Here is a 27,607-nt window from a genome sequence, read left to right as displayed (position 1 = left end):
GTGTATTTTAACTGGCGATGGTGTAAGGTGTGTACGGGCATAGATGCCTCAGTGTACTTCAAAATAAAGTGACCCTATGAGCATGTTGTGTAAACATACACGTGAAATGCTCTCCTGTACTTCAAGGCATATGAAGGAGCTGTTCAATCTCAGTTGTTCTGTGAAGCAACTGTTTTTTCAGGTTTTATGTGTCCTTTTGTGACTGGAAGTAGTTTACTTGTTTTTGAAAACCACAAAACCTTCCCATATTAAATAGGAGAAAAAAAACCCTAAAGTGCCTATCTAAGCATTTCCTCTGAGACATAATAGCTGTAAGATACAATCTTAACAACCTGCAGCTGAATAAGCAGAATAGTTGGAGAAACAAGTGTGGCCAAAATGGAAAACAGGAAGTTCTATTAATAGGAGGAGTAATTTAAAATATCTGGCCTTTTTCTTCACTCTTGTTTTCTTTTTCTGTTTTTTTTTCCAATGTACATATTCAATTTATGAACAGAGGGAGAAAACTCAGAGTTAGCAGGGGGTTATCATTTATAACAAGAATCGGGGTTTTCCATTTCTGTTTTCATGCATCTCCTGGAACATTTCTGGCAGTAAAGGATACTTACTCACGATCCAGTCTCTGAAGCCTTTAAGAGAGCTGCTGTACAGATGATCTTATGTTGGACTCACCACCACACTTAGTATTCTCTGTAGTTCTAGAGTAAATGTAACTGTCATTCATTAATCTTGTTCCTGTTTCTTTCACATTCTGTCAAGGAGAAGCAGCACATGCATTGGAGTTTATTGATTTGAAAAGTTCCCTTTAGTTTTTTGTGTTTTTTTTTTTAAATCTTTCTCACTCTTCTTAGACTAATTCCTTTGGAAACAGAATTTATGCAAGTAACCGATGTATCACCAAAAGATCAATTTCAGTCAAATTGGACAGAGGGCAAAGAAGATTTTAAAGACAACATGTTTTGTTGTATTCTGCTAAAGTAAGCATGAGGAGAGGGAAACAAGGGAACATTCATGAGTTTCCCTTTTTAGACTGTGGCTCCACTGACCAATTTCTCCATTCAAATGCAATAGCCCAGACACCACTCCAGGGTACTCTGCAGGAGACCAGTGAAAAAAAAAGCTAGGGATTTTTTAAAAGTTTGTATGTCAGCCCACCAAGAGGCCGAGATCTCTGTGAATCAAATATGATGAAGTTTTTCAGGCTTAGCATAGGCTGCATTGCTAAAACTTGTACTAAAAATAAGATCCACCAGTATGCCTGAACTATGCATTGCTTTGACCACATGTGGGCAGGCACTGTCAACAAAATGAAACTGCTCTGTGGCTGTAACTTCCTAGAGTTGTAATCAGTAAATATGCATGTGTAAGATGTCACAATAAACAGAGACAACTTTAAGCTTTATACAGACAAAAATCTAGGTCCTGACATTTGTGATTCCATTTGTACAGGCAAGTGGTGAGCTGAATCTCAAGTTGCATTATGTTCATTGCCACTCCGTGTGGTTAACATGGCAGGATATGAAGGTATATTTACTAAAAGTTTAAAATAAATAAATAAATACAAGACAACCCAGACAACTGGTACATAGCTTTTACAGAAATTCTGAGCTTAATCTCACAAGGTTCTGAACTTGAGAGATGTCTAGTGTCCTGAGTTCCCACATGAAGCTGACAGCACTTTGTGTCCCACTGTCTTGCACTTCTGGATCCTTTACTTCTTTAGGAGATGCTTGTAAGTAGTTTGAGCTAAAACTTAATTTTCTGTAGCTCAACTGGAGAGAAATGATGGATGGCTGTGCTTTGATGCTTGCATCATGTATTACCAGGCAGAGAGCATGCCATTTGTTTTGCAGACACCATTACTTAAGAAGATTTTATTTTATGTGAAGGAGATTGTTCATTTCTTACTAGTTCAGGAGTACAATGAAAAACCGTCCTAAATCAGTAGAGCTAAAAAAATTGCAAATAGATACACTAGAAAGCCATTTTTTCTTGCCAGTTGACATTTCTGCCTTGCCTGATGACTGGGCTCAGTCCAGCCATGCTCAGGCAAGGTGAGCGCTCTGAGACAACAGAAAGCCTAGGCTACAAGAAGACCATTACTCTTGGTTGTTATGGGAGCGATGTCCCATGTGCAGACCCTCCTCCTTGTGGGTGCTTCCCCTTTTCCCATTCCCTGCTATTTTCACCTGCTTTGTTTTTTCCCCTGACTTTACAATGAAGCACATCAGAGAAGCATTATGCAATTTGCCGCCTGGCAGGACAGACAGGTGATCTCTGGTGAGCCTGAAGATGCTGATCTCCAGTTTGGAGATCTAGAAAGGATTTTCTGTATAGGTGAAATTATCTGTTCTGTAGATATTTGTATTGCTTTCCAGCTGGTAGCTGGAGGGTTGCAGGGTTGAATTATGCTAGTTCTGTTGTAGCAAGCTACAGTTCAAATGTCCAACCTTATTTCCTGCTGCTTGCCACTTCCCATGGAATGGTTGTGTGGCTGTAGGTGGTGTGGAGCACTGGGTGGCAGCATTTCTCTCAATGCCACCTTGAGACACACTCAGGGTCTTGCCCTTTCATATTTTTCTGGTTTATTTATTTGTAAAGGGTGGAATGAGTGTTGTATCCTGCAAAGTGGAGAGATGGAAAAAGAGGAGCACATGTCACTTACAAAATGGATCACAGTTTGATCTGTTACAATACTGTTTCTTTTGAAAGAAGGTTTTCTTTAATGTCTTTTTCTAAAGTTTTTTTTGGCCTGTTTTCTATATATGACTATACAAAATTCACTCCGACTCTCCCACTCACTGTCTTAAACATTCTAAGTAATAAAAGTGTTTCTTCAATTCTTTGATTATTGCCTTTATACCTGCCCACCCTCCTTGCAGCAAAATCTTCATACTTCTGTAGAGTCTCTCTAACAAGGGCTGCATCCTGCGGCTATGCAGATGGTTTAGGACTTTCTAGTTCTCTGTCTTCACTGGTAAAAAGGTGAAGGGAACAACTTGGTGATCACTTTATAGCAGCTAAAGTATGGGCTCACACAAAATGGGTAATTAGTTTTCAGTGGATCAGTTTTCCAGTCCCACTCCCGGTATTACACAAGCACTAGAACAGGCACAGGGAGACAGGTAGGGACATGTGTCTGACAGCTGAGGGTGGGTGCTTTTACCGTGCTCAGAAGCAGGACACACTTAGGTCAGTGCAGAGTGATCATGAAACTTCACCTTGCACCGCAGCGCAGTGGGATATTTGCATACTTCTATTCAGCATCTACAAACCTCTGTGCAATGGACTGTTTTCACTACAGTTTTCACATATTAACTGTTCAGAATTGGTCATAGTGGGAGAACTGTTGTGCAGATTTTCAGGAAATCCCAGCAGAGTAAAGTCAAGTGCTAGATTTAAAGGGAATGTGAATAGTTTTCTGAAGTAAAGGGTGGGAAGGTGATAGTGCTTGCAATGAGCTTTCTTGCTGTGGAAGGTGTGCTGACAGTAGACAGCAAGATTTTTGTAAAAGCTGCGTCAGTTTTAGGTTGGAGAATGGGTGATTTGTTTTGAGGTGGGCAGTAGGGTGAAGTTACATGTTGAACAGTGAGAGAAATTGCAGTTTGGAGGACTGAGATGGTTGGTATTGCTTAGCTCAGAAAATAGATTCAGATGGGAAAAAGGGAACTTTAGTCAGAACAACTACGTAGTATTTTACAACCCGACTTGCAGAAAATAATTCTTTTAGAAATCACAAGTATCTCTGTACAGGAAAAGACCCTTGATTTGTTCATTAAAATGAATCAGGTGTCAGTCTCTGGTAGACAGAAGTAGCAAACTGTTACATCCTAAATGCTGAAGAAAAGTTTGGATTTGAAGAACTGCTGTTCTTAAAACCAATTGTAGTTAGCACCTACCTGTTTATGTGCTTTGTGGTGAAGGTTATATCTCTTCCATTGTTTAAGCAAAACTATTTTTAAAATAATTTTGTAGTAGTATTGCAAATACTGTAAACTGTTGCTTTAGCATTCTGTAGAGTGCTTATGGGGTGTTCTTTACTTGTAAAGTGCCCTCCAATACTGTTTTAATGGTTCTTTTTTAGCAACAAAGTGATTATTAATTAACTAATGACTAGTTTTATGAATGCTGTAATAAAGCCAGTTGGTTAGACTTGATTACTCAGTTCTGTCCCTCTCAGAGCAAATATATGCTCATATTCTTGATTTGCAGCATGAGAGCTTGACTATAAGCAGTAAGTACTTATATATAATGTGTGATGGCTTCTGTGCTCATTGAAATATGAGGGCATTTGTATCTCAGGGCTTGATAATATTAGTAAATGGGGTGAATTTTGAGGTGGTAAGTTTTAAAGAAGCTCTTGGCTTTAAAAGAAAAATCGAACTCTGATAATCAACTGTATCCAATTACACAATTTTTCAAGAATTCCTCATTCAGCCATTGCCTGAAGTTGTAAGTCAGACTAGAGGGACTTGTTGCTTCTTGTGATTCGGTATCCAAAGGTTTCTGGTAACAAAAGGCTCCTGGTCATGTTACCACATTTGGTTATGAAGTCAAATATTCTAGACATCTGTGTAGAATAATAGGAATATTATAGCCTTTGTTATAGAAGTTTGCAGTTCCTCTTTAATTTTGTGTCATGTATGAAAGAAGGTGTTGCACTACCTGAATGGAAGATCTGAACAGAACTAAGGATGTTGTGAAAGTCCTTTCTTTTGGGCAATTTAACCATACACGACTGTGAGGATCTCGTGTTTGTTTGCTAAGCTGAGTTTTATAATATTTAAATCAAACAAGGAAAAACAGTGTAATGCAGAAAATAAAATGCTTAATGGAAATCTTCCATCCACATTGTCACCATATTCTGCCTGACTTCTTAACCCTGGAGAGCAGATGTGGCTGGTAAACACTGCATTTAGAGAGTCTTGCGTAAACAACTTAGTGAGAGTGGTGGTAATGCATTATATTTGAGCCTCCTCCCTATTAGCTTCCTATAAAAATAAAAAAAGCCCTTCTTTTCTATATAAAGTGTTGCAGTTTCTAGTCAAAGATGAATCTTTTTATTTTGTTTTTGGTATTTCAGGTTGGTTACACTAAGTGCTTCTGAAAGAATGTGTTTTTTTTTTACACTTTTAGGTGGGTTTGTCACTTCTGTTGTTTTTTACTTTGTGTGTGTGGTTTCTCTTAGTGGGTTTCCTTTTTCTTCTTGTTTTTGGAAAGCTTTGTTCAGTACTGAGGTTGATTGACTAAGGAACTATTGATCAATTAAATTTTTTTCTAGTCAGTTACAAATGAAATCTCCTAAAACATAAGGTTTAAGGCAACATTATAATAACTCACTCTTGAAATACTTTAAAGTTGTCCCACAGGTCCAGCAAACGCTCTGTATTTATTGTAGCTTCTTCTGGAGCTAATGAAATTTTCTGCTTGTATCACTACCAGTCAAATGTTGTCTGGTTTAATTACTGCTGCTTTTATCCACCAGCATTTCATTTAAAAACTTTCCTTAGTGTGGTCACTGGTAGTAACATACAGTGATACTTTCTTCATAATCTTTTGTACTTTGTTTTGCATGTGAGAGCTTTGTGTAATGCATTTGTTGATCCTTTTAGGGTGTAGACATACTCTGTATCTTAGGATTGAAGCACTGCCATGTTAAGCCAAAGAGATGAGTATAAATGAATGGATCTGCTGTACATATTCCATCTTGGTCCATTGTTCCTTTCGTGGGTGGTATGAGTGGTGGGAGCATCAGAGCAGTGCTTTTGAGGTACGTGTGGATCACAGAATCATAGAATCATATAGTTTGGAAAAGACCTTTAAGATCAAGTCCAACCATTAACCTAGGACTGCCAAGTCCGCCACTAAACCATGTCCTTAAGCACCACACCTATGTGTTTTTTTTAAAACCTCCAGGGATGGTGATTCCACCACCTCCCTGGGCAGCCCGTTCCAATGCTTGGCCACCTTTCAGTGAAGACATTTTTCCTAATATCCAATCTAAACATCACCTGGTGTAACTTGAGATCATTTCCTGTTGTCCTATCTCTTGTTATCTGCGAGAAGAGTCCTTACCCCACCTGCCTATAACCTCCTTTTAGGCAGTTGTAGAGAGCAAGAAGATCCCCCTGAGTTTCCTTTTCTCCAGACTGAACAACCCCAGTTCCCTCAGCAGCTCCTCATAAGACTTGTGTACCAGACCCTTCACCAGCTTCATTGCCATTTTTTGGACACTTCTGGATGCTCTGTAGTACATTTGTGCAACATTTCCATCTTCTTCATTAGCAGTTTCATCTGCAGTTCATTACCTTGCAGAAGTTCTCACAAGCACAGGAAAGCTGGTGGCTTTGCCCCTGAAGTACACTGTTTCTCAAGGAATACTTGGTTTGGACTCAGAGACTTGTAGAAGTGCACTGTGCAGAAGAGTAATTCTGAAGAGTAGTCCAAGTATGAACTTCCAATGGGAAATAACCTATGTGTTAGTAAAATGTAATAGTAGTTATTGAGTCAATTTCCTCAGTCCTGAGCCTTAAAGAGGAGAAATGTGGTGGGCTTGTAAAAGTACCATGTGTGGAGGTAGAATTTTTATATGGAAGCTGCAGGGAAGGGAGCAACATATTTGGAAGGAGTACAGGTCAAATGTGGAATAGAAGTCAACAAAAGCTGATCAGGTTGGCACTTGAACAGGGAAACAGTCTTTCAGTGTGTGCTGAAGTGTTCAAATCCTGCTTAAGTGCACTTACTAATCTCACAGAAGTTTTGAATGCTGTGCATTACTTGGATTTTAGTACATGGCAGTTTGATTGGGTGGAATGTGAGCTACCACTTATGTTCAGGTGAATTGCTCTACTATTTATCTTTGCTTTCTCTGCTATCCTCCAGGTCATTTGTGCATAATAATGAAATACTTTGTTTCTTGTTAACAGTATTTCTACTCTTGTCTGTTTTGGATCTGGAAGCCAGATGGCATGTCTGTTGATCACCTTGTTGTACATTCATGCACATGGGTTAGTGGTGGTCTGGTTTTTTACTTTGCTTTGAGGGATTACCTGCACATTCCACCTACCCCCTCCTTTACCAGCCAAACAGCTGATGCAACTCCGCAAACTTTAGGCAGGCCACCTGAGCAGTTAAGCAGGTTCATTTTGATTTTGGTTTCTGTACATTCTGCCACATGCCAGCATGGAGATGGGAGGGAAGGCAGGTTGTGAATGTGTTGCACTTTATTAGAGTAGACTTTAGACTTCCTGTTAAATTTCCACAAGTGATAAGAAGAAAGAAAGAAAATATAGAAAAGGAGCTGCCATTTGGAAGGCAAAATCAAGCCTAGGACTCTTCCACAGAGGAATTAGAGGTAGGGTTGATAGTCATAATTGTTCAGCCACCAGAATTTTGTAACCTTTCTCTTTCATAGCCTTAAGCATTGTGAGATAAACTTCATTTAGTGAATACTGGTTTTATTAGTTTGGTGAGTAACAGACAAGAAATTTTCAGCCTAAGTGGAAGCAAGACCATAGTCTTGAGGAGTTAATGGTTTGCAGTGGCTCAGGTGTCGCCATGGTTTGATCACTGGAGGACAATAAGTGAGTAACATCTCTGATAAATTACTTGATGTTTTGTTAAGTTGGTGCTTGAAGACCAATCCACAGAATTTTCACTGAGAAAGTAGAATGTGTACATTAAAGACAGGAAGATTCTAGGCATTGGATATGTTCATTCTTGCTTTAGGAATGCAATGTGTTTAATCCATTTCCTTGCATGTGCTTTGCCAGGGGTTTAGGGTTTTTTGCAAGTAGGCAACCATAAATTTCTCTGTAGATAGTCTGATATTTTCTAACACGTACGTGTGTATATACATACAACCAGAATACATACCTGACTCTAAAAGAGATCTGTCGACCACTGGGAGGATGTGTAGGCTGAGAAGGGATTTTTTTTCCCCGAAGATGTACATGCATGCATTCTATATTGAATGCTATGAGAATGTAAGAAGTGAATAGACTACAGAGAGTGTACAGTAGATAGGGGTGTTCCTGTCTGGATCACTTTTACATTTTTGCATTGATGTTTGGTGACCATTTTCATTAATTCCCCTTTCTTGTGCTACTGTTATTTTGTGCATGTAATGTAGCCTTAATGAACAACTTTCCTTGAAGATGATCTTTTTTTTTTGAAGTTTATTATTTTATTCAAGCAAATTAAACTAGTTCTACCAGCATTGTCCTTAAGAGCATTTCCCTTATAATATTTAATATGCACTAAGAAAAATTGAGTTGAAAGCTACTATATGTAGTCATTCTACATGAAAATGTACAGAACATTGTTGATAGTGTAGTATATGCATCAAAAATTACAATTGAATCAAAATAATTTTCCTTTCATTGTCAACACAAGTTGAGAATTAAGTGTTTCTTCTCTACCTGATGACATTTACCTAAACCTCTCTTATAATTGCAGATCTTAGCCCACAGAAGTCTTCCCATTTGCCTGTAAAGAAAATAATTAAATTGTTTCCCAGTTTCTTTTAACGGATGTAATATAATTTCTTCATTGTATTGATATTTTTCATAACCAGCTGTATTTCTGAATGCATCTGTCGATGTTTCATACTTCTCTTTGCAACAAATGCTGATTACCTTTAAAGTGTCGAGTATTTGTCCTTTGCCTAATTCTGATTCCCATTAATTTTGTTGTTCTCCGAAATGCTGTCAATACCTGAAGCATGGGTATTTGCACTTACATCCAGAGTGCAAGTTTGTAAAGGTTTAATTTGTTCTGCTAGTACAATATGTTGCATTTATTTTTATATGTATGTTTTAGTCCTTGAATTTAACTCTGTTAAGAAGCAAATAAATGTTGTGTGAGGAAACAAGTGGTATTTGGATCCACCCTGTTTGTCTTTGACTCCTTAAGAGCCAACAGCTGTGAACATTTCCATTCTTAGTCATCTGAGCTCAGTTGTTTGAGTGCCTTTGAACAAACAAGGAAGGAATAGCTGCATACGAGCCATGTGAGTCAATATATGGTAGTATTCAGAGCAGAATTTGAAGGGGTGAAAATTTTCCTATTTTGTTAGTTTGTAGAGATGAGATAATGTCCGTGTATTTACTTTGAAATCTTTATCACTATGCCATATGATGATAAAGAAATGGACTGCTGAGCTATCATCAGAATAATTGTTTCTGGAGTGCCCCTTCTCCAGGAGCTATTTGAAATAGCATGCACAGATGTACTTGTCCTTAGCTGGAGAGTCCAGGGAATGGTTTTTGTTGCACTGATTTTTAAAGCATTTTCTTGTATGTATAACTGGTGAGCTTGTCCTCAGGGAGACATTTCACAGCCATTCTATTTAGCTGAGGAAGGGCTGTTGCAATGCCTTTCCAGTTGGAATTTGGTAGGAAGGGATGAGTGGTTTTGACTGTTCATTTTAAAGGTGGTGACTTGAGTAATTTTTCTTCTAGATACAGGTTATATCAAAGACTACTGAGCCTTCAGAGAACCTTTATAAAACAAATCAAGTAATGCTACAGTAGGTATTAAGAAAACAGAGTAAAAGAACTTAAGCTTATTGTGTTGAGAACTTCATTAAAAATGGTGGTGTTTAACCTTTCCCTAAAAAGAAAAGATTTTTCAATTTGCCTGAGATTTTAGTGTTCACTTTCTTTTATAGTGTTTTCAGTCCTCCTACAATTACCTTGCATGTTTGACAAAAAGAAACGTTTTTGTGATGGACCAGCTGAAGCCAAAAGAAAAGGTGCAGAAGGTTATGATATGGTTAAAAATCAGAAGTGAGAGCAAACATGTCTTAGGTGCCTGTCTTCATTTCTGCATGTTTACTTTAAGAATTGGTAACCATCCTATTGTATGGCCTTAGGTGGTGGTGTGTTTGTGCAGCTAAGGGTGTGTATTTTCTTTGTTAAACACAGTTTAGAGATTATACTTTCAATTACGTGGGCGCTATATGTGATTTTATCTGCCATTTGAATCATGCCAGGTTTCAGCTGTAGGTTGTATTTTTGCAATTTCTTGAACTTACCTTTTCCTCTTTTCCTTTTACTTCTGTTGTTGGAAAGCTGTAATTAGCAAGGCATGGTCTTGGTGTATGGTACAATGTTTTTATCAGGTTATAGAAAAAATATGTTCCAGACTTTGACCTACATCATGGTTTAACCCCACCTGGCAACTAAGTACCATGCTGCTGCTTGCTCACTCCCCCTGCTCCCTGCCCCAGTGGGATGGGGAGGAGAATCAGAAAGAGGTAAAACCAGTGGGTTGAGATAAGAGCAGTTTAATTATTGAAATAAAGTAAAATACTTCAATAATAATGATGATGATAGTGATGATTGAAAGGAAAAAGAGCAGAATAAAACCCAAGAAAGACAAGTGATGCACAATACAGTTGCTTCACCACCCACTGACTGATGCCTAGCCAGTCCTCAAGCAGTGATTGGTGAGCCTTGGCCAAGTGCCCCCAGTTGATATACCAAGCATGATGTTCTATGGTATGGAATATGCCCTGGCTCTGCTCCCTCCTGGCTTCTTGTACATCTCCTTGTTGGCAGAGCATGGGAAACTGAAAAGTCCTTAACTTAGGGTAAGCACTGCTCAGCAACAACTAAACCATCACTGTGTTACCAACATTATTCTCACACTAAATCCAAAACACAGCACTGTACCAGCTGCTAGGAAGAAAATGAACTCTATCTCTGCCAAAGCTGGAAGAGCCCATGTGATTCTTACTCAGAAGCAGCTTGAAACTGTCATTGGGAAACCTTGCTTGGTATTGCTACCTCTTATATATATGTGTGTGTGTGTGTGTATAGATATGTATGTATGTATATATATATACGCAATCTTTTAAAATGTGTCCCTTCATTCACCTATTCATGAAATCTAAGTAGTTCACAACAACTTCTCTCTTTTAAAGATTACTCCGAACTGGGAGAACTTCCACCCAGATCCCCATTGGAACCAGTGTGTGAAGATGGCCCCTTTGGGCCAGTGAAAGAGGAAAGGAAGCGGACACCCCGTGAGCTTCGCGAGTTGTGGAAGAAAGCCATTATTCAGCAGATACTGCTTCTCAGAATGGAGAAAGAAAACCAGAAGTTACAAGGTTAGTGAAGTTCTTGATTACACCCTACTGCAATGTAAATTCACTTTTTGGTTTTCTTTGTGGTCTTGGCAGTGGATTGGACCAAGCCTTAATGAAACATTGTAGGAACATGCAGGCATCTGTTTAACAGCATCTCCCTCAGCTCTCATTAGTGTAGGTGACAATTTACACTTGTTTTTTTATCACTTCATCTTATTATTTGTGTACTTGGACTTAATTAGTACTCTTAGTTTTACCATGGCTGCAGTTTTTTAGTCTGGTGTTTAGAAGTTCTGACAAGGAGCTCGGCACAGTCACTCTTGTGAACTGAATTCTTTCCTACATTTGCATGCACAGGTCATTGTCTAAGTGTTGGTCATTGCAGTGTTCTGTTTAGCCAATCTTGAAGTTGAATTGAAGTTCTTGAGCTGGTTGTGGACTTAAAACTATGGGTCTCTGCAGTGGTACACACACTGTGCAAGCAAGGTTGGTACAGAGTAGTATGACTTAGATCAGTCAGAAAGCTAATAAGAATGAAGGAATTTGCAGTTCTTCTTAACCAAAATTTTCTGTGTATGAATATGTAGCTGCAACAAATCTGTTGTGGTGGCAGTTTATACACATAAAATGCAGCCAATTAAGAATACACATCTTATTGTAGCAGCTGCATACAGAATCACAAGTGATTGCCCTTGAGAGCTGCTCCTTTGAAGATATGAATGATGAGGATGGAAATGCTTACCTGGCTGATTTTGGATGTTCGGGAAGGGAGTAGGCACTTGGACCCTCAAGGGGTGAGGTACCTGGCATGAAAATGGCAATTCTTTGCCTTTGTGTAAACTTGAGGAAGGATTGTCTTCCAGGAAGAACTGTGTAGAGAAAGGTCCCAGCTGTGTGAAAAGGTCAGTTTACCAAACACAAAATCCTTCTTTAAACTTGGGCTAAGACTCCTAACTGGAAGGAGAAAACGCCTCCCTCAGACATCAGATATGGCCTCCCAGAACACTTAACCCACCTTTAGGCTATTTACTCCTAGTAGGATAGTTCTCCTATTTCAACCCTGATATCCGAAGAACACCTGATACCTGAATTTCCCAAGAACTCCACAGGTGACAGGCACATTCCCAGCAAATGTACTCGCTAATCCAGTAACATGAAATATGGTGATGGATACCAAATATACAATGCCCTTGGCTAAGGGGCCAAGACCATATGGAGAAAGAGGTGCCAAGAGCAATAATTTATACAATCCCTTCAGCTTAGAGCAGTGCTGTCAAAAATGAGCTTCTGTCAAATTGTTCTGTAACTTGGAATTTTTATGGGACATAGCATTTAGAAATAAATTTTCTGTTTTGTATATTTACATTCCTGATTCATTATTTTTTTTTTTAAATTCTCTTGTATTCAAGTTACCTGCATCTGCAGCCTGAAACCAAGTTTTTGGCAACTGCAGGACATTAATATCAATAAAAGTTATAACAAGTTTAATCAGGTGCTCCAGTTTTGTCTCCCCACAAAAAACAATTGCAAAACCGTCACAAATTCACTAAGATGAGCATGTCTAAAGCTAGTTAGTGAGTGAATGAGACGAGCGTTGGCATGACTGAATACCCAGGCTGGGCAGCATGCACTGTGCAGTAAGGAAGTTGTCCTAGGTAGCTGCTGCATGCAGAGCTCAGACGGTGAGACAATACTTGAAAAAACGGACGGCTGTGCTGCAGTGAGCACAGCTTGTAATGTAATGCTACATTTTCTGATGCTTTTGTCACTGGGAAGTGAAAATAAGTATTTTACATGTAGTAATAATTCTTAGAGTACTACTGTTTAATACTGAACAAAATATTAAAATTAAATGTACAGTATGTTGCATCTTTACTGATAATGCTTAAGTGTGATATTGAGAATCGGGTAGTGTCAATATCTAAATAAGTTTGTTGATAAAGCCATATTCTCTTCTTAGTCCTTGCATGTCACTCCTAGTGTCACATTTTTGCACATGGCATAGGACAACGGAATAAAGCAGAAAAGTCTGAAAAGACTGAAAAGTTGCCAAGCACCAGAAGACACTTGTTTGCAGAGGATGGAATACTGAAAGATTTCTCTGAATTTGTTTTCATACAAGTTGAACCTTCAATGTCATTTTTAAGTTATCCTCATACAATGGCACCTGGTTTTTAAGGTTTTTTTTGATATTCCAATATGTAAATATGTTGTATTTGACCTGAAGAAAATGTGAAGAAGTTGACAAAGAGCTTAGATCAGGGGTCCTCAAACTACGGCCCGCGGGCTGGATACGGCCCCCAGGGTCCTCAGTCCGGCCCCCGGTATTTACAGACCCCCCCGCTGGGGGCTGGGGGGGGAAACCAAGCAGCCGCAGATGACTGCCTGCCCCTTCATCCGCGCACCGGCCCCCTGCTTAAAAAGTTTGAGGACCCCTGGCTTAGCTACACGGATCCGCTTTCAGTGTGGGCACACAGCTATAATAAAACCATCAGTGTTTGTATTTACGTAGGTCTATACTTAAACACTGAATATAATCTACAGGGAAAAATCAAAAGCAACCAGAAACGAGGAATAAAAAAGCACTTTAAAGAGCAAACTTGAAGTGCAGCTGTCTGTATCAGGATGGGTAAAGCATGTGTCATTACCCAGCAGCCAAAGTCGTGCTTTAAAATGAAATACACTACTTTGAAGTGAAAAGTCAAAAACAGAAAAATGTCAAAATGAAATACTATGAGGTCTGGACCTTGCAAACACTTAGGTAACAGCATAATCACATAAATAACCTCACTGAATGAAATTGTTCACATGTGAAAGCAACTACAGGATAAGGAGGTCAGGTGGGCACTTCCCAAATATAAACAGTGTTTTCTTTTTTCCATTTTTAAAATCTAAAATCTTGTTTTAGCCAGTGGCAGCACAGGACTAGATAACCCTTTGTGACTCTCAGAATCTGATAATCTAAAAAACCTTAATTGCAGATACAGATCTCAGAACAAGATGAGCTTAGTGTGTTGGTTATCTTAGTGTCATTATGGGCCATGTAAACTCAGGTGCTTTTTAACTCGTTAGTAAATTTATATAAACAAGTTGAACACACAAACAATGGAGGATTAAAGTAGTGGAAGATTACATCCTTTTAACATAGATTGCCTCAAGACTGTAACACACAGGAGTGTGATTTTGTGAGTTCATACTGTGAAATCATCAAAAGTAGCAGTAGTCTTATGATGTATGGCAGAATGTCCTCAAAATGAGAGTATCTTGTTAGCATTACAGTAAAGCAGCTTACAACAGCTACAACAGTGAAGTTCTGTGAATACATCGTGGCAACTTAATTAAAAATCATGGTCACTTCCTGATACACTATTTCATAAACATGGTTCCAAATTGTGTTATTTGTAATTTTCTCAGTGGGTGTTATTGAGAATCATTTTTAAAGTTCTGTTTAATACAATAGAACCTTTTCAGTCATTTATGTCTTTTGAACCTGTGCTCTGCTTATCTTTGCAAGTAGAGAGCCGCTGACCATATCCCAGGACTCTTGTTCTGAAACTAGGTGCATTGAGTCCTCAGCCACATTACAACCCAGCTAATAAATTGAAATACCCATTTTGTTAAATGCTCCACAGACTTACCATAGTCTGTGTCATTCCTTAGTGCTCTCTTTTTAGCTTCATCTCAGTTTCCTTACAGCACTTTTTTTCAGCATTTCCTGCCTTTTAGGAATGGATGACTGACATCTTTCTATCTCATCTGCACTGCATCTTTTTTCTCCACCTCAGCTGAAAGACCTCTTCTGTTTTTTCAGTCTTACGACCTGCACAAATTCATCCACTATCACAAAAGGTGCTTTATTTTTTAGTTTACATGAATGCCATTAATAAACCCTTTCTTCCAGGTACATTCTAGTACTAAAAAGGCCCCTTAGAAACAACACTTAAAAGCTTTGCCAGGAGTCCCTTTGAAATTCTCATGCCACTTCCAAACTTGTGAATTAACACTCAGTTACAGAATTCATTTTCCTTTTTGCCATGGTTCTTTGATACCTTCCCAGCTATTGATAATTTTTTTACAAATCCCTTGTAGATAACATACAAAGATACAGTACACTATTCTTATAAATTGTAGTCTGAGAAAGTCACCAATACGACAATACATCTCTGCTCCAGGAGCTCTGATGATCTAAAGTGTCTTATTTAAGACTGACTTATTCATTGACCCTTGTTCTGATTTCTTCAGTGGAGACTTTAAGAGACCCTCATATATATAATATATATAGTGTTTATAGTCCTATTTGTGTTCAGGGTCCTGAAATTTTCTATACTTGAACTTTCAAAGGGAAGTATATGTAGTCTAGAAAAATGGACATATGAATGCTCACCTTTAAAGTAATTTTTTAACTTTGTCATTACTATTATGGAGCTGCATGTATAAGAAATAGATTACGATATTGTTTTGGTGTAGGTTTTTTGCACTATTTTTTTTAAGAGCTGGGAAATTGAAGAATCCTGTTAGGAAAATCTTGTGTTTATTTCATTAGTCATCACTTTTTTTAAAAAAAAGGCAACAGAAAACCACCCCACAATCACAAAAATTTAGACACAGAATGTTTCAGAATTAATAGAATTTAATTTTAGGTGGATTGCATAATGAAGTTCTAAGTTAAAATAATCCATTTTACAAACAGCAAACTGTATTAACCTGTGCATTCATGATATTACTTCCTAGCTTCAGAGAACAATTTGCAGAACAGACGTCTGAAACTTGACTATGAAGAAATCACACCATGCTTAAAAGATGTAACTTTGATTTGGGAAAAAATGTTGAGTACACCTGGAAGGTCAAAGATTAAATTTGATGTGGAAAAAATACACTCTGCTGTTGGGCAAGGTAAGCACAGTTTGATATTTTGAGTTGTTGAAATGCATGTAAGTTGTGTTAGAAAACGGATAGGGTGACCTCTTAACTCCTCCTTATAACCAGATTCTCACTAGAGCTGTTACTCAGGTTGATGACTAAACAAGCAACAGTGTTCAGTATCTTCATGGTTATGCGTATGCAAGTAATAGTCCCTTTCAGTGGTAGGTGCAGTTGTATTACAGGAGTTCCAGTACTTGGTATTCATTTTTTAATAACATTTGTCCTTGCAGGAAAGTTGTACAGTACCTCAATGTATTATAATTGTTGCAATCTGATTTTATAAATTAAAAGATATAATTAAAGAAGAAGCCTGGATAATGCCAAAGAAATGACTCTGTAAATAACTGAAGTAACTGTCTACACAATTATCTGGAAATTCTATCTTCCAGCCTGGGCAGTATGTGTGTATACAAAGAATATACATGGATATCTCTGTACAACTGCCTTTTTTCTGAGTTAAACGATGCATCGCACCTGCAGACACCACGTACAGTCTTCCTCATAACTGCAGGGCTGAGCAGCCAGCTCCTCTCTCCACTGCATCAAAATACAGCCTAAAGAAGTTTTTTAAATATTCTAAGAAACCAGGTTTATTAATGTTATTTGTGCCATGGTTGGACCTGAAGACCTTATGCCAGGTGCTGTATGTAGCCGATGGTGAAGATGGCTACTACAAGGAGCTTTTTATAGTTCTATACAAACATTTCCAGTATGTAAAGGAAGTGTCAAGAATTCACTAGAACAAGTTTAATATTTACAATATTGCACCTGCCTCTATGCAATTAATCAAGCAAGTTAAACCAAATTATCCATTTAAGATGACTAGGTAAGTCTAGTTTTCTAACAATATCAAATGCCCTAAGCACAAACCTCTGCAGAGTAAGGAAAGCTCAAACGGGTTTCCTTCCATTCATGTAGGTAAATGTCTCTGCCCGGTCAATATTTGAGCATGAGAAAAACTTGGTTTCTCTTGATAGTCTAGGGGTGCTGGCCTGTGTTAAGAGTTCAAAATAAAAACTTGGAGTGATGCAAAATAAGTAAATAAATAAATAAAGCCCTGCTTAGTGGATTTCTGGTAAGAAGCGCATACATGTAGCCAGTTGATAGGGAAATTATCCCTAGGCTTGATGCGGCTATTATGCTTGGTTCTCTACAGCCCAGTTGTGTCAACATTCTAAAAGTGAAGTGATGTCAGATTTCATGCATATACAGAAATGAAAAATGCATTTAAATTGAGCTTAGCAAGTTGTAGTTTAGACCAAAACCATTAAAAATAACTTGAGTAAGCAAGGCAAACAGGTAAGAAATGAAGGTTTCAATAAGCATGAGGCTTAAATTAGGATAACAAATATGTAGTGTTGACCTGTAATGTTCACTGTAGAAGATGTTTAAATATAGTGCATCTTTAATTTAGAAAATAGTAAATGAAATACTTTATTTTACATGTACGATGCAGCATACAGAGATAAACTTAATAGCGGACTACTTCCTTAAAGGGAAATTTTAATTACTTCGTAAATTTGCAGCTGTAAATGTGCACTGTTAAGCCAGTTCTACCCTATGTGACACATTCAACCTCACTGAAGTTAATGGGATTTTAGATGTGTATCTGAGGAGGAAAACCTGACTCATTTGGTATCTGAAACAGCACTTTCCCTCACTGTTTCATGTTGGAGGATTTTCAATAATTGGGTTTAAGTTCCCTAAAGTAATTTGCAGAAATGCTCTCTAAGTACACTTGTGATGTGGATTCAAATATTATACATTTTTACTAGCATTTCATTTTCAAGCAGTTGTCTCTGGGTTATGATAGTGTATTAAAAATAAGTATTGCAGAGATAAATTCATATGCTTTTGTGCTTATATGAGAGAAGGCAGTGAAATTACTATGTTTTGTTAGCTTTCTGTGTAAGTTGTATGCTTGAGTCAATTTTGATTTGTCTTATTGTTGCTATCCGTAGGTTACATATATACAAAAAGAAAAAAGGAGTCCAAAAAACTTTAAGCCATAAGTTACTTCAAACTGTAATATCTAGTTCCAGTATATTATGGATTAGACAGAATACTTTCCCAAAGAACAGTGTATTGATTTCTTGTGTAGATGATTTAATAGTGTTGGTCTTGTGCTGAATAAAGTATGCGTGTAACAGTAACTTTTCTGTAACTTTCAGAGCTTTGCATATAGGTAGAAATGAAGGCTATTGTCACCTATGTGAAATAGTTAAGTAGCATCATCCCTTTTTATAGAGAAAGAAATTGAAGCTTTAAAAATTTTTTACAGGTACCAGTCATTCAGCAAACCAATAGCAAAACTAGAAATACAATACTTGCTTTCTGATTAATCTGCCTTCCTTTGTAGTCTTTAGATCACATCTCATTTGTGCTTGTTTATACTTTTTGTATGTGTGCATCCTGCTTTCTTAAAACTTGCTCCTAACAACAGTGTCAGTGCCATATTAGTGAAAGATGTTAATTAGTTCTATCATGGTGCTTTATTGTGTACTTTACATTGAAAAATGGGAGATGAATATGTAACTTTTCAGAGACTAGTATGGCAGTTTTTGCTGCCTCTTCTATAGTACTTCTCAAACTGGATGGAAGCGGTAACCTTTTAGACTTAGGCAGCTCCCCCTCTAAGTTTCTACCTTAAATCTCTCCTGTTAGGATGCTGATATATTTTATTGGTTGAGGAAGTATAAGCACTGTAGTTTGATCTGCTTCTGTGGTCTACTGGAGATAGCAGATAGGGATCTGTTTGCATATCTAGCAGATACGGATCTTCAGTTCCTCAATCCTGTTAGCTCAGCTATAGCTGAACCCTCAGTATGAGTACAAATTACTTTTTTAATGACCTTCTTCTCTCAGGAGTACCACGTCACCACCGTGGGGAGATCTGGAAATTTCTAGCAGAGCAATACCATCTTAAACATCAATTTCCAAGTAAACAACAATCAAAGGACATACCTTATAAGGAACTCCTAAAACAACTAACTTCTCAACAACATGCAATACTTATTGACCTAGGTAAGTAAAGTAGTGGTCTGAAATTAAAGTAAGGGTTTCATGATCTCTGGAAGAGAATTAAATAAAAGAAAATAACATACAAAAAGCCTCACCATTTAGTAATAGGTTGTTGGTAAGAACTGCTTTTAATCTGGTGTAAATGTAAATCTGTTACTTGAAATCATTAGGAAAATGCAAAATCTGCATTTCAAGCACAGAGGGCCTTTGCAACATGTGGTGATAAGTTAGCTAGATGTGACTGTAATGCATCTGTATTTCAGATATTGACAGTGGACTCCACAGGCCCATGGAATACAAATTATCAAGAAAGGAAGTCAATATTTAAGTGCAGACTGTTGAATTGTGTGCTATTCATTCCTGATGTCCAGTGTTTGCTGCCTCTGTTAAGCACTTTTACTTGAAATAATGCAGTTTTGCTTTTTGCTATTTTTCTTTTTTAATGGATAATTGCTAGCAGTTGGTATTTTTTACTTGGATGAGAACAATAACAAAATAATCTTCTTCTAATAACAAAAAATCCCAACTGTTTTTAAGGCAGGTTATTCACGTTGCCTGAGCTGGCTCCTGATTTAGGGACAGTGAATTGATCTGTGGAGAGACATACACTATAGTCCGTTGAGTTTAGTAGAGAGAGGTTAGGAACCAAGGCTCTTAAGTTTGAAGTGACTTGTAGATGGACTTCAGGCAGGCTTTTGGTCTTCTTGATTAGAGTTCTCCATTTTCCTTCACATTTATTGTTCAAAGCTCAAAATTTTTTTGCTGGTATTAGAAGGAAACATGAGAAGGGAAATCTAAGTGGAATGAAATGGTTGTTTTAGGGTAGGAGCAGAAGAGATCCCTCCAGATATTGTAAAAGAGCAGTGTTCATATACCTCAAAAAATTATGCCATTTGATTTTTGAGTCAGATATCCACATGTCTAACCTTTGCCCTGGCAAAAGTATTTATTTTTGGATGTAAACCATCTGGTGCAAGTTTGTAACACCTCACTGGTATATGGATGAATTGGAAGGTTTAACGGATAATCTACAGATTATCCTCATGCTTATAGAGTTGTGGATATTTTTGAAGATACTGTTTTATGCTCCCTTGGATATTTTAATTTCATTTATTGTCTGAGAAACCAGGAGCTGATGCTTTTCCAAGAGGATCCCAGCTCTTGTGTATAGAATAATCCCACACTGAACTCTGTGTTCATTATGCTCTTTGCTAATGAAGGCCAAAAAAAATAAAGTCTTCTAGAGTATTATATAACTTGCGACAAGCTTGTGTTGTGGGGCTTGTGGTTTGGGTCTGAGGAGTTGTGTGAGGCAATTTAAGAAGTCTGTAATCACTAAGTTTGATTTAATTAATTTGCCATAAAAAAATTATGAGGGGAAGTTACGCACTGCAAGTAACCAGTCATGTGATAGAATGATAAAAATCTATGTGAAAATCTGTACTTGGTTTGATCTCAGTAGTTAATACCTTTTGTATTATTTTCAATTACGTCTTTTCAGTAAAGAAGTAGTATGGTTGTCCCATCATACTTCTGCTCTTTCCAACTACTTAAACACTATTTGAGTATTTTTCATTGCAAAGGAAAAGCCATGGAAGAATTGCCTGCAGAGGGATCATCTATACCCAGAGCTCTCCAGGGCACACCTATGTCTTAATAACTCAATGTGCAGGCTCTCTTCAGCGGGTACTGCACTGCGAGATTTGCCAAGTTAGGATGATGATGTAAGCTTTATATGGTAAATGAGAATTTTTTCTTCTTTTTGTAACACTTGATAAAGTGAGTCAAGGCAGTGCATAGAAAACAAGAATCTGGCAGAACAGGCATGTTTCTGCAGGAACTAGTGTGAGCTGAGGTGAGGAGGGTGATGGCCAATGGCTTCACTTTCCCCTACTTGACAGGCTTGCCAGGTTTCAGCTTGGTGCTGGGAAAGCAACTCTCCAAGGAGCCTTAATTCCAGCTAGGAATAGCCAGTTGCAATGTAGGTAAATTGTTTCCTTCCAGACACTGTCACACCAATCCTAGGAATTCCCCTGGATCATGCAGCACCAGAAGCAGTCTTTTGTTTTTGAGAGAGACATTTATGTGCAACCAGAGATCATTTGCTAACAGGTACTTGTTACTCAAGTCAGCATACTTGGTGTTGATACCCCAGCAGTGAACACTGGGATTCTGTCACACTGAAGTGCCTCAGTAAGGGGTGAATAATCTGTACTGGATTAGTGAACTGAACACATTCAGCAGAGGGGAGAGGGGTGGGACAGCTCCTGGACAGTAGGGAGCACAGTCAGTCTGAGTTTGGTTGGCTCACACAGCAGACTGGTGCTTGCTAGCTCAGCAAGCTGTTCATGTTTTCTGCCTGGTTCTGCACATCTATGCTTTCCCATCTTAGCTGTGTGCTCCGCTTGAAGTGCACATGCATGAAATGACTGCATGTGTTGGCAAATTGCTAACATCATGGTGGTTTTCAGGCAATGTGTTGTTTTAGCCGGAGAGCCATTTGTTAGCCCATTAGCTGAGGGAAGGATTGGACCCTATTATATCAGTAAGATGAAACTAGGATTCTGAAGACTTCCTAGTTTCCTATTGATTCCCACTGGAATAGAGTAGTGCTGCACAGTATCAAGACCGCGTAACTGGATAGGCAGCTAGAAGGAATTTGCATGTTCTGACCTGTGTTCCTTCAGGCTATCAGAAGTGTTGTCTCTTAAATCTTTACGAATCCTTCTGAAAGCGTGCACTTCTCCCTTGAGAGAAAAACTAATGTTCTTGCAACATGTGGTTATAATATTTAAAAAAGCTTTCCCGGGTTAAGCTAAAGAGGTCTTGCTAACACGGTGTGAGCCAAAGCTGTGGTAGTATTGCTCACACTTAGTTGAATCAATGCATCTTCAGCTGTGAATAGTGCTTCCTGAGAATGAGGACAGCAGTGTGCATCTGGATGCAGAGGGTGAGGTACAGCAGCCACTTTCCTGGCCCAGTTTACATGTCACAGTGCTATTTCATTATGGGGCAAGAACAAAATCACAATTCCCTGAAGGCTGTTTTGTGTATTTCCTTCTGTGGCCCCACTTGGACAACGACTGCAGTCACTGGGAATTTCAGGTCCTGAACACCAAAGTCATGTTCAGTAAATTGATTTCCTTTCTCAATAAGGTAGGGTAAACTGACTTCAAGATGCTGTCAGTGTAGGAAACCACTGTACTCATCACGGAGTGTTTGCTGGACACAGTAGAAAGTTATGTTTTGTTTTATTACATCTCAAAAATGAAGTAGTAAGTACTTGCTTTCTCATTCTGGTGCTGTTGAGGTACCACAGTTCATTCAGAGTCTCTTTTCGGCAGGGTCAGGTGTTGTTTGTGCCTACATAGTAAAAGCCAAAATTCAGGGCACTCAGAAACAAATCAGCTTGTGAGTTTAGCAGTTCTGTGTCTTCTCCATTTACTGTTTTTTAGAACTTCTTTGCTTTTTTATTCTTGCTCAGCTTGTAACTTTTTTTCATGACTTCCATGAAAGGAGCCTTGTGTAAGTGAGGCAGTACAGGTCTGTCCTTAGACCATACTGTAATAACTTGTTATTCAGGCAAGAGGATTCCTTTGCAAAGGAGCACAAGCTCCCTCTCCTAGGAAGCTAGAAGTATTTCTTCTGTAACGTTCAACTCTGTGACAGCCTGGCCAGGGGAGACCTGCTCAGGAACTGAATGCCAGTATCTGGGGGTGACAGGCTAGAGCACCTACCAGATAGCAGGACTCTGCCCCAGGGTTTGTCTTCTTGAAGCAGGAGCTCTGATATTATCTGGCAGCACAGCAGCATTCCAGGAGCTAAAGGGTGGGGTAGTATTTAACAAGTGGGCAACCAGAAAACAAGCTCCACTTGATACTAGAACAAAAGTAGTATTCACGTTTCTTCTTCTTTGCGGTATTTCACAGGGGAAATCTGATAGGGGGAGGGTTTTCTTCCTAGAAATGAAAATAATCCCTTTTGGAAAATTTTTTTGGGGAAAAAAATTTGTAAAAGTGAGGCCTGTAATGTCTCTGTTCCCAGAATCACAGAGTGGCTGAAGTTGGAAGGGAGCTTTTGAGATCATCTAGTCCAACCCAACCTGTTTAAGGCAAGGTCATCTAAAGCAGGCTGCCCAGGACCATGTTCGCTCAGGTTTTGAATATTTCTGTAGATGGAGACTCCACAACCTTTGCGGGCAGCCTGTGCCAGTGTCTGGCCACCCTTACAATAAAAAGATTTTTTTTCTTATGTTAGGTGGAATTTTCTGTATTTCAATTTGTGCCCATCATCCTATCCTGTTGGTGGGTACTAGTGAGAAGAGTGTGGCTCCCTCTTCTTCATTCCTTTCCACTGGATATTTGTGGACATTGATAAGATCCTCCTGAGCCTTTTCTTCTCCAAGCTGAACAGTCCCACATCTCTCAGCCTTTCTTCAGAGGAGAGATGCTTCAGTCCCTTTGTCATCTTAGTTGTCCCTTTGCTGGATTCTCTCCATTATGTCCTTGTCTCCCTTGTACTGGGAAGCCCAGAACTGGATGCAGTACTCCAGATGTGGCCTCACCAGTGCTGAGCAGAGGCATAGGATCACCTCCCTTAGCCTGCTGGCAGTGCTCCTCCTAATGCAGCCCAGGATACCATTAGCCGCCTTTGCTGCAAGAGCACTTTGCACATTGGTGACCACCAGGACCCCCAGGTCCTGCAAAACTACTTTCCAGCTGCTGGGCGACACCCCCATCAGATACTGGTGCATGGAGTTGTTCCTCCCCAGATGCGGGATTTTTGCACTTCCCTCATGAAGTTCCTGTTAGCCCATTTCTCCAGCCTGTCAAGGTCCCTCTGAATGGCAGCATGACCCTCTGGTGTACCTGCCATTCCTCCCAGTTTTGTATCATATGCAAACTTGCCGAGGGTGTACCCTGCCCCATCATCTAGGTCACTAATGGCCCTCCCTAATCAGAGATCAGCTAGAACAAAGGCTATATAGGCACCCTGTCATCAAGGGCAGCTGTCAAGCATTGGTTGGAAGCTGCCAGAACTACATCATCCTTACCTGCCAGCGGCAGTACCCTCAGGGTCCCAGGAGTCCCCTGGTGTTCTCTGAGGAAGTATCCAGATGCTCAAGAGCTCACAAAGTGCAGTCTGTTGGCTCTCATGTAATATATATATAGCATGTATCATAACACAGACATAGCTACACAATTCTCGATATTGTAAGAGCTGCAGAAAAAAAATACAAATTGGCTTTTTACTCACTGGCTAAATATTGTAGGTCAAACTAATTGTGTAAGTCACCTAGCTGGACTGGTTTGGTTTAAGGACATATGGGTCCCAGCTCCATGTGAAAGTTTGCAGATAAGCCAGTCTGGGGTGGAAGTCATGATCTCATTCCAGAACTGAAGAACTGGAAATGGCTCAGTTGTGTTTCTATGGCTTTACAATTAGCATAGTTTACCTTAGGCTGGGATTTAAAGATGCTTGACGAATAGATCCAAAGCCCATTGCTGCCAAGAGGAAGTTTTGCTCTGGTAACCGACTCCCACTCTCCAAGCACTTCTCACTTGTGCTGGTGCTCATGGGCTGCCTCCTGGAGCTGACACAGCTGAGTAACAGGGCAGAACAGCTAACCCCATGTAAAAGGAGATTTTTCTGCCAGGCTAGTGGCATCAGCTCATGGAAGAATCTGAGCTTCTTGTTGCAGGAAAGGAGGAAGGACCCATAAGACTGGGAAGGACCAAGGCAAAGAGGGAGGTGACAAGAGACACATTTACTGGGGGAAAAAATACAAGAAGAAAAGAGAAAGGGAAGGGGGCCCAACCCATAGAGCTTAGATGTTCTGAGTCTGCCTGCGTCCTAATAGTTGTCTAAAAGCTAAAACTTCTTACTCATGAGAAGGGGACTGGGTGACTTGTCAACCTACCATTACAGGCAACCAGTCCCTATAAGCCCTTTAACAAACTGATCAAAGGCTAGTCTTAAGAACCAGTTACTCAGCTGTTCCAAACAACCGTCTCCATCCCCCTGACAATTTCTAAGTTCATTTTGCAACTACTATAACAAAACACTAGTAGAGTCTAAAAGTCAGTTGTTTTCTATTGTTAATGTTCTTACGGTCTTCCTGTGGTTGAATCAGAATCTACCTTTCAAAAGAATCTACCTTTCTGAAAGACTGTTTAGCTTGATAACATGGCAAAGTGAGGGGGTTTGGGTTTTGTTTATTTTTTAGTTTAAGTCGCTGACTTCAGCTATTTTCACAGGGCGCACGTTTCCAACACATCCATACTTCTCAGCACAGCTGGGAGCTGGGCAGCTGTCACTCTACAATATTTTGAAGGCTTATTCGCTTCTCGACCAGGAAGTGGGATATTGCCAGGGCCTTAGTTTTGTAGCAGGAGTTTTACTACTTCATATGAGTGAAGAAGACGCTTTTAAAATGCTGAAGTTTCTCATGTTTGACATAGGCCTGAGAAAACAATATCGTCCTGACATGACAATTTTACAGGTATGATTTCAGCTTTTATAATTAAAGGATGCTAATGTTAAATCATAATAATGCAATATAGATAGCATTGTCAAAATCTAGACTTGAACTTAAATTCATTTCTCAAAATGGGGAAGGATAATCTGGGAAAAGAACACATCACCTTTAATGCACTAGTTTCAAATTAAAAGTCTACTGGGAAAACTGTGAAAACCATAAATAGGAACAATTCTGTTACATGTTGTATGAGGTTCAAATAACCCTGCAAATGAGCCTGTCATAAGCCCACAGGTGACCCATCCTGGGTCTTTTAGGTGGCTTTTGATTATTTCTTTTCTTCACACAATTCCGTCCAAACATCAACTGACAAATATCTTTCACTGTTTCTGTAAGTGTGAAGTGTGAAGATGAGCTTTGCTACTGTGATCTTTAGTCTCTTTGTTGTTATTCCATGCAGATCCAGATGTATCAACTGTCTCGACTTCTTCATGACTACCATCGGGATCTCTATAACCACCTAGAGGAACATGAAATTGGCCCCAGCCTCTATGCTGCTCCCTGGTTTCTTACCATGTTTGCCTCCCAGTTTCCCCTTGGATTTGTAGCCAGAGTCTTCGGTAATTCTTCATGAAACTTGTATCTGTTATTTTTGAGGGTTTATGTTTGGCATGCTGGTATTAGGAACAGCATTATTATCCAGTCTGCTTCAGGCACCCAGGAGAAATATTTTACTTCCTATTGATGAACAGAACAACAACAGATGTCATCTTATGGAGCATGTAGTATTTACAGTAAAATGGAAAGAAAGAGGAAAGCATATGGCAGTCCCAAACTGTCCTGTCTTTTCATCCTCATTGTTACCTTTTCCTACCCTGTAACCACTTGTAGAGAGGATGTAAAATTTGATGCCATGAAGGCATGGTGCTATGACAATGTCATTCAACACCAACAATTAGTTAGTTTCAAGCTGAAAAGAGATGTAACAAAGGCATAATCTGAGAAATATGTCCATTTACTCCATAATCGTCTCCAACAGAGTCAGTGGAAAATTTTTTTGAGAGTTTTATTTGTAACGCATACACCCAGAGATGGCCCTTGCAGTTTAACCGTGGGTTTACCCTGCAGAAACACTGGGCTTTTAAACTAGTTTTTCTTATCCTTATGATTTTAGCCTGACTGATAAACTGACTTTCTGAAAATGTTTGGAAGCATATGGAGTTTAGGCTCTAAAGTAATTTCTGTTACCTATTTTTGGAATCTACAGAAGCGAAGTTATCTTTTTTTCATTAATTTCCAATTAAGAATTTACCTTGATGCTATCTTATGGATGTATATTTCATAGGTTAATTGTTCAGTATATCAGAAGATGCTTAATTTCCTTTTCACTTCTCTGGTTTTGCATTTCATTATATGGTACTGAGTTGTCCATGATGAGCAGGGTGGATTGGAGCTTTCCACCTAAATCTTCTCTTCTAATGAGGAACTATTTTTCTCAGTCAGTCTCACTTAAGAGATGTAGTGAAACAATAAGAAATAATGAATATAGATTCCAAGAGCCAACAAGAATCCAGGCCTGTTTCTGCTTAAGGACATGCTAAAATTAGCGCTAGAAGAAATCATGGTGAACAGGATGGTGTATAGCTAAGTAGCACTACATGTCCTGTGATTAGCATTTTAAGTCCAGGGAAAACAGCATTTTTAATTTTTTTTCTGGAACAGTTCAAAGTAGGCTAACATACATGGTAAGTATCTAGCTGTCAGTAATAAACTGTAGGAATTAAGTTGTGCTGTATATGAGTTTCATACACTGAGTTTATAATCATCTTTGGATTATTCTGAATCATTCATAGTATTGTACTTGATAAAAAGGGTCTTTGAATTGGACAATTGACTGCAGTGAGGGTATAAAAGTGCCTTGTGTATCCAGTATGTTTGGATTTCTGCCCTAATACACAGATTAGCATGTTATCTGTCATTGGAGGATTGTAGGGCTTTAGCAAGCAAAGATTTTACATTAGAATAGAAGGCACAGATACATGATTTTCACAGGTATGATTTTGGGTCAAGAACAGAAAATCATGTATGACTGA

General features: G+C 38.9%; 1 protein-coding gene across 12 annotated transcripts in view; it reads left to right on the top strand.

The window, feature by feature from the left end:
- The window catches only part of TBC1D1 (TBC1 domain family member 1), a 123,105-nt gene that overhangs the window by 85,753 nt on the left and 9,745 nt on the right, over positions 1 to 27,607 (top strand). For all 12 annotated transcript variants that reach the window (XM_055717672.1, XM_055717667.1, XM_055717717.1 and 9 more), the window contains 5 exons: positions 10,928 to 11,113; positions 15,824 to 15,985; positions 18,881 to 19,039; positions 25,294 to 25,538; positions 25,975 to 26,134. In XM_055717672.1, coding sequence (XP_055573647.1) covers positions 10,928 to 11,113; positions 15,824 to 15,985; positions 18,881 to 19,039; positions 25,294 to 25,538; positions 25,975 to 26,134 — 912 coding nt within the window. The remainder of the gene's footprint in view (positions 1 to 10,927; positions 11,114 to 15,823; positions 15,986 to 18,880; positions 19,040 to 25,293; positions 25,539 to 25,974; positions 26,135 to 27,607) is intronic.

Source organism: Falco cherrug, chromosome 1 (genome assembly GCF_023634085.1).
Source record: "Falco cherrug isolate bFalChe1 chromosome 1, bFalChe1.pri, whole genome shotgun sequence".
NCBI lineage: Eukaryota > Metazoa > Chordata > Aves > Falconiformes > Falconidae > Falco > Falco cherrug.
This window is presented reverse-complemented; position numbering and strand designations above follow the sequence as displayed.